At 54.1% G+C, this 5,713-nt stretch overlaps 1 protein-coding gene across 1 annotated transcript; it reads right to left on the reverse strand.

The window, feature by feature from the left end:
* Positions 1-345: 345 nt before the first annotated feature.
* On the reverse strand, positions 346-4,735 carry FOXA1 (forkhead box A1). Its single transcript, XM_032623218.1, has 2 exons — positions 4,408-4,735; positions 346-2,054 (listed from the first exon to the last, which is right to left on the reverse strand). The coding sequence occupies exons 1-2, from the start codon at positions 4,477-4,479 to the stop codon at positions 726-728; spliced, it is 1,401 nt and encodes a 466-aa protein (XP_032479109.1). The 5' UTR covers positions 4,480-4,735; the 3' UTR covers positions 346-725.
* Positions 4,736-5,713: the final 978 nt, after the last annotated feature.

Below are 5,713 nucleotides of genomic sequence, written 5' to 3' on the forward strand. Positions count from 1 at the left end.
ATATATGGAAGATGTACATAGCTGAGCATGTGCATAAATAAGTTCATATATGATATATATGTATTTCATTTTAAGACATCTGCTATCTGAATGTATCTGAAATGTAAGCTGAAAAACAAGTGGCTCTGATGTTTATAATCTGTTTATGATTTGCTGCATAATGGCAGCATTGTCCTTCAATACTTTTAACAGCCCTAGTGTCTACTTGTTTTCCACCCTTTCAGTTCTTATGGTTAAGAGTATTGCCACAGACCTGTAAACTCCTGTGTGTGTGTATGTGGGGATGGGGGTTAGGTGAGGAGGGGAAAAAAAAGCACAAATATTTTACAAGCTTGACCATCTTTCTTTTTTTTAAATAAATCCTGCACAGACTAGAACACGTCTGCAGGTGGAAGAGGAAAGAAAGGGAGAGGGACAAGGAAGTAGGAGGATTTTATATATATACATTTGTGGATCATTAAACTTTGCAGGAAAAATGTTTGTTGGTTTGGGGCTGTTTTTTTTGTAATAATATACACAAAGCGTTCGGAACAACAGTAACAAAGTAACAGTCTTTTGTACTGGGGGAAAGATTGTGCACAAAAAAATAAAATAAAAATAGTTGGGATTTTACTATGCTGCTGTCGGCTTGGTATGTGTGGTTTTGTTTGCTGTTGATTTCTCTCTTTCTCTCTCTCTCCTGCTACCAGCATGGCCATGCCAGACAAACCCCCAGTCCCAGGGAGCTAAGAAGTGTTTAGAACGGGTCTGGAATACACACCTTGGTAGTAGGCTGGCTCCAGGGCTGAGGGCTCAATGGGGCTCCTCGTGGCCACCGAGGCGCTGCCGAGGGGTAGGCTGGCGGGCAATGCGGTGCCATAGGGCGAGTACTGTAGTGCCTGCTCGTATGACTTGAAGTCCAGCTTGTGCTGCTGCTCCGAGGAGGACATGAGGTTGTTGATAGAGAAAGGGTGGTTGAAGGAGTAGTGAGGGTCCCCTTTCAGGTGCAGCTGGGACTCGTGGGGTGCCAGGCCATGCGCCGGGTGGGAGGGGGGCACAGATACCAGCGCCCCAGGCCCGGAGCTGATCGGAGGTGCAGCCGAGGAGGCCGGAGTCTTCAACTCCGAGGCGCCCCCTGTCGCCGCCGCCCCGCTGTGGTCCAGAGTCTGGGGGCTGGCAGCAGGCCCGGGGGCCGGCGCGCCCTCTAGCTGGCCGGCCTTACTGTGCACGCCCCGACGAAGGGGCGAGTCGGCGCTGGGGTTGGCAGCGCTCGAGGGGTCCTTACGGCTCTCAGGGCCGCCCTTGGCGCCGCCGCCGCTGCCGCCCCCGGTGCCTGGCTGCTTCTCGCACTTGAAGCGCTTCTGGCGGCGCAAGTAACAGCCGTTCTCGAACATGTTGCCGGAGTCCGGGTGCAGCGTCCAGTAGGAACCCTTGCCCGGCTTGTCGGGGGAGCGGGCCACTTTGACGAAGCAGTCGTTGAAGGAGAGCGAGTGGCGGATGGAGTTCTGCCAGCGCTGCTGGTTCTGCCGGTAATAGGGGAAGAGGTCCATGATCCACTGATAGATCTCGCTCAGTGTGAGCATCTTGCTGGGCGCCTGCTGGATAGCCATGGTGATGAGGGAAATGTACGAGTAGGGCGGCTTGGCGTGTGGGTAGCTGCGCTTGAAAGTTTTGGCGTCTCCGCCGCCACCAGCCCGGCTGCGCCCCAAATTGGACGGCGCGTACGCCATAGGGCTCATGCACGGGTTCATGGCAGCGGCGTAGGGGCCCAGGCCGTTCATGGAGGCCGCGGGCTGCGCGCCCATGGCCCCCATGCCGCCCGGGCTCAGCGTCGTCCCCATGGCCGTCACGCCTGCCGTCATGGTGTTCATGGCGCCCGCAGAGCCGCCCGGCATGCCAGCCACCGCCCCGGGGCTCAGGCCGGCGCCAAGGCCCGGGTTTGCGTAGGACATGTTGAACGAAGCCGGGGTCATGTTGCCGCTCGTGGTCATGGTGTTCATGGTCATGTACGTGTTCATGGAATTCATGGTGCCCAGGCCCGAGTTCATGTTGCTGACCGGGACCGAGCTGTAGGCCTGGAGCGGAGACAGCGTGAAGAGGCCCCGAAGGGCGGAGTTAGTAGTGGGCGCAGGCAGCCTACCGGCCGGGGCAAATCCAAAAACAAGAGAAGACCATTTCTGCAAAGCATAGGACTCCCCACCGGGGGCAAACCGTCGGGCGCCCTCCCCAGAACCCGCAAAGAGTTGTCTTGCACGGCAGGGGAAAAATCCTATCTCCGCAGGCATGAAAGACAAGAGCTCACAGAAAATATGTCCCCAGGAAGATGTGTAATCGCCTTACACGCCAGGCTCAGGGGCCGGCTTCTAGGGCCCCTACGTCGCCTCTATCCATGCCACGCGGTATCCCAGTTTCTACCCCAGCCTGGCCTCGGCAAAGCGCCCTTTTGGTTGAAAGGAGTTAAAACTCCGAAAACAGAATTAATCTCGGATCCTTTGCTTATTCACTCCACCTTAAGGGTACGGCGTGTATGGCGGTGCAGCCCCGCCTCCGCCCCCAGTAGGGCCACAGCGCCAGCTCGGCACACATCTCACCTAAGCCTGCCAGGCCCGGCTGACCACGTAGCGGCCTGGGCAGCGCGGGGTGGCCGTTAATTAAACTCTCCCCGATAGAGCAAATCATCTATGGCCTTATGACCAAACATTTCCAAACAACTGGCTTTACCGTCTTAGCAGTTTTCACCAAATGGTGACTTTTTGTTGTTTATTGTATTTAGAAGTGGTGTTTTCCATCTACTTGTAGCAATTGTAATTTTAAAAGGGAAAAAATACTCAGAAGTTAACCTTTGGAAGAAAATTAAAAATAGATCTATAAAAAAATAGATCTATAATAGGAGAAGGGGTAGGGAAGGGTGCATAATAATATCAAGGCACTACATACATTTAACTTTAACATGACTTTATAGCCATTCATAAACTTGCACTAAGTTCATTACCTATTTCCAGCCCCTAAGGCTTGAAAATTTTGGTGACACAATTTGTAGAAATAATCATATTTTTTCCACATTCTGATATTTTGCCGCTGATAATCTCAAAGCCGGGCTTTTCAAACTATATACGAACAGTTTCAAATACTTTACAATTCCCAAATCAAAGTCCGCTTATTTTCTCTTAATGCTATTCTACTTTCTAATTCCCAGTTTTAACCTGTAAAGAAGCTCTTTTCATAGAGAATTTAATTGACTAGTGACTGGTGATGACTGTATCTGAATTAAACCTGAGGAAGAGTTTTGAGCTCTTTCTTAAATCATCAGTAGGAGAAAACCCTTATCAATAGCAATCTGAGAATGCACTAGATATGTTAAAAAATATAGAGTACAGAACTATAAAAACTATTTCTGTTATTTAATAAAACTAATGATATCCTTAAATTTATTTTCATCAGAAAATATGACTTTATTTGAAAACATAAAAGGTGAACAAACAGATTTAACTAGGCACACGTTCTGCCGTAGTATGCAAATAAACTCGAGGTAAGTTTGTGAATATATACATATAAAAATATAAATAAATTAATTACCACGAAAATACTTCCTGATTTTATATTTTTCTGTCCATGTCTTAAAGTATTTTTTACTTTTCTTTTCCTCTTCCCAAGATTATGCAAGGCAGTTTCAGTAAACGTTTTCAATAATGGTAAACTATTGAAGGGTAATCGCCAGCTATTTCCAGGCAAATACTTTTAGTAGGTGGTGGTCCTGCCTGTACCTGGTTTTCCTCGCAATCCCTTTGTGCACATAAACCACATGAACGTGCCACCAAGGGGACAATGAAGAGAAACAGGTTCTCCGCCCGCCCGGAGTGCTGGAGGAAAAGTCAGCTCGCACTAGCGCCACCCAGCGGTTCTAGAGAGGAAGGAGCACACTTCTGCCCAAACGGCTTTTGAAGTTTTACAAAATTTCGGAATCATTTCATTATTAAGACGCTCAACTTAGCGGCTGCGCGCTTTCATCAGAAGACATCTGAGAATTCAACTGCGGAAGGAAGAGGCTGCCCTGCGGGCGAATTCTGGCTTTTTCAAAGTTGCCTCAAACTCGTGCTGGCGCCCGCCCGCCAACCCGCGCTCGGGACCCGGGTCCGGGCTCTAGCTCCCGCTCTCGGCAGGGAGGAGGCAAGTGCGTCTCAAAGCGCGTGTTTTCAAAGCCAGAGTTTCCTAAAACCGTCTCGCCCTCTCTGAGCGCCGATCGCCGGGATCCAGTTCCCCGGCGGGGCTGCGGATCCGGCTCCCAGGCCCGGCACAGGCCCGGCCTGGGCTAAACCCGGTGGGTAGGCACCGGTGGCACAGAGGAGGCGCCCCCAGTCGGGGGCCTGCCTCACCCGACCTCCCCCAGTACGGGCTCCAGGAACCCCCCGCCTGCTGCCCGCCTCTCACCTCCTGTGTGTCGGCGTAGTAGCTGTTCCAGTCGCTGCTCTCGTGCCCTTCCATCTTCACAGCCCCTAACATCCTGGAGCCACCCTGCTCGATGCAACCATCCAGCCCTGTGCGAAGCGACTGGCAGCCGCGCGGGGCGGGGGGCGGGGAGCGGAGTAAGCTGCAGTCAACTGAGCGCCCGCGTCGGCCCAACGCCACCCTAGCGAGGAGGAAGCCAGGCGCTGCGGGGCGCGGCGTGCGCGGCGGCAACAGGGCGGGAGGGGGCAGGCGGCGGCCGCGGAGCGCGGCGCCCGGGAGCGCCTCCGCGGGAAGTGAGCGGGCGGCCTCTGCGAGATGAGTGCAGTTGAGCTGATGTGGATCTTACGTCGCTCGAGTGCCCACCTCCTCGTCCTCTCCCCATTTGTCCGCCGCACAAAGACGCTCGCACCTACAAAGCCCGAGGTGCACCTGCGAGGCGGCCGCCCGCCAGTCCAGCCGCCGCGCCTCCCGCCCAGCCACGCTGCCGCGGCGCGCGCCCCCTGCGCCCCCTCCCGCCGAGCCCCCTCCCCCAAACCCGACCCTCACTTTGTTTGCCAAGCGGCGTAATTGGTTTAAGTCGACAGGCTAGGGGAAGAAGGAAATGGGGTGGTGGGTGTGTGTGTGTGTGTGACCCCCTTTGGAAGAGGAAAAAAGAAAAATAGGCGGGGCCGGGCGGTCTAGCGAGGGTTCTGGATGAGAACGTCGCAGCCGGAGAAGGGCTGGGGGCGGTGGCGTTGGAGGCCAGGCTCGCGGGGAAGTGCGGCTACATGACCCCAGGGTCTCCCCAGGGGGACCCACGACCCTCCGGAGGCCCTTGCGGCGGCCCCGTCCCGAGCCCCTCCTGCCTCCTACTCTTCTGCCAGCTTCAAGCCCCCGCCCTTCTGATTCCTGACCTAAAGTTCAACCGCGGGAGACTGGAAAATACAGACTCCCTCCACCACTCCCACTCCCCCGCCCCCGCCCCGGTCTTCAGGCTTGATAAAGGAAAAAGCCCCACTTTTGCCCCGTCACTAGAAACTTGGCCGTCTGAGCCGAGCTGAGTGACGTTAGGCCGATCCGGGCTCCTGGCTAGCAGAGTGGAGACGCTGCCACGAAACCCGTACCTGCGGCTAACAGCAGGTGAGTCACAGCACCGTTTTATATCTTTATGACATAACTTTTTTTTTTTTTCCGCCTCGGTCCGCTCTACTCCCCCTTGTCATCTGTAGTGATCATAAAGAGGAAGAAACTGAGAACAGATGTCTGTGTGATAGGGCAGGCGGACCCAAGTCGGGCCGTCCTCCCTCTG

Source organism: Phocoena sinus, chromosome 2 (genome assembly GCF_008692025.1).
Source record: "Phocoena sinus isolate mPhoSin1 chromosome 2, mPhoSin1.pri, whole genome shotgun sequence".
In the NCBI taxonomy this organism is placed as follows: Eukaryota; Metazoa; Chordata; class Mammalia; order Artiodactyla; family Phocoenidae; genus Phocoena; species Phocoena sinus.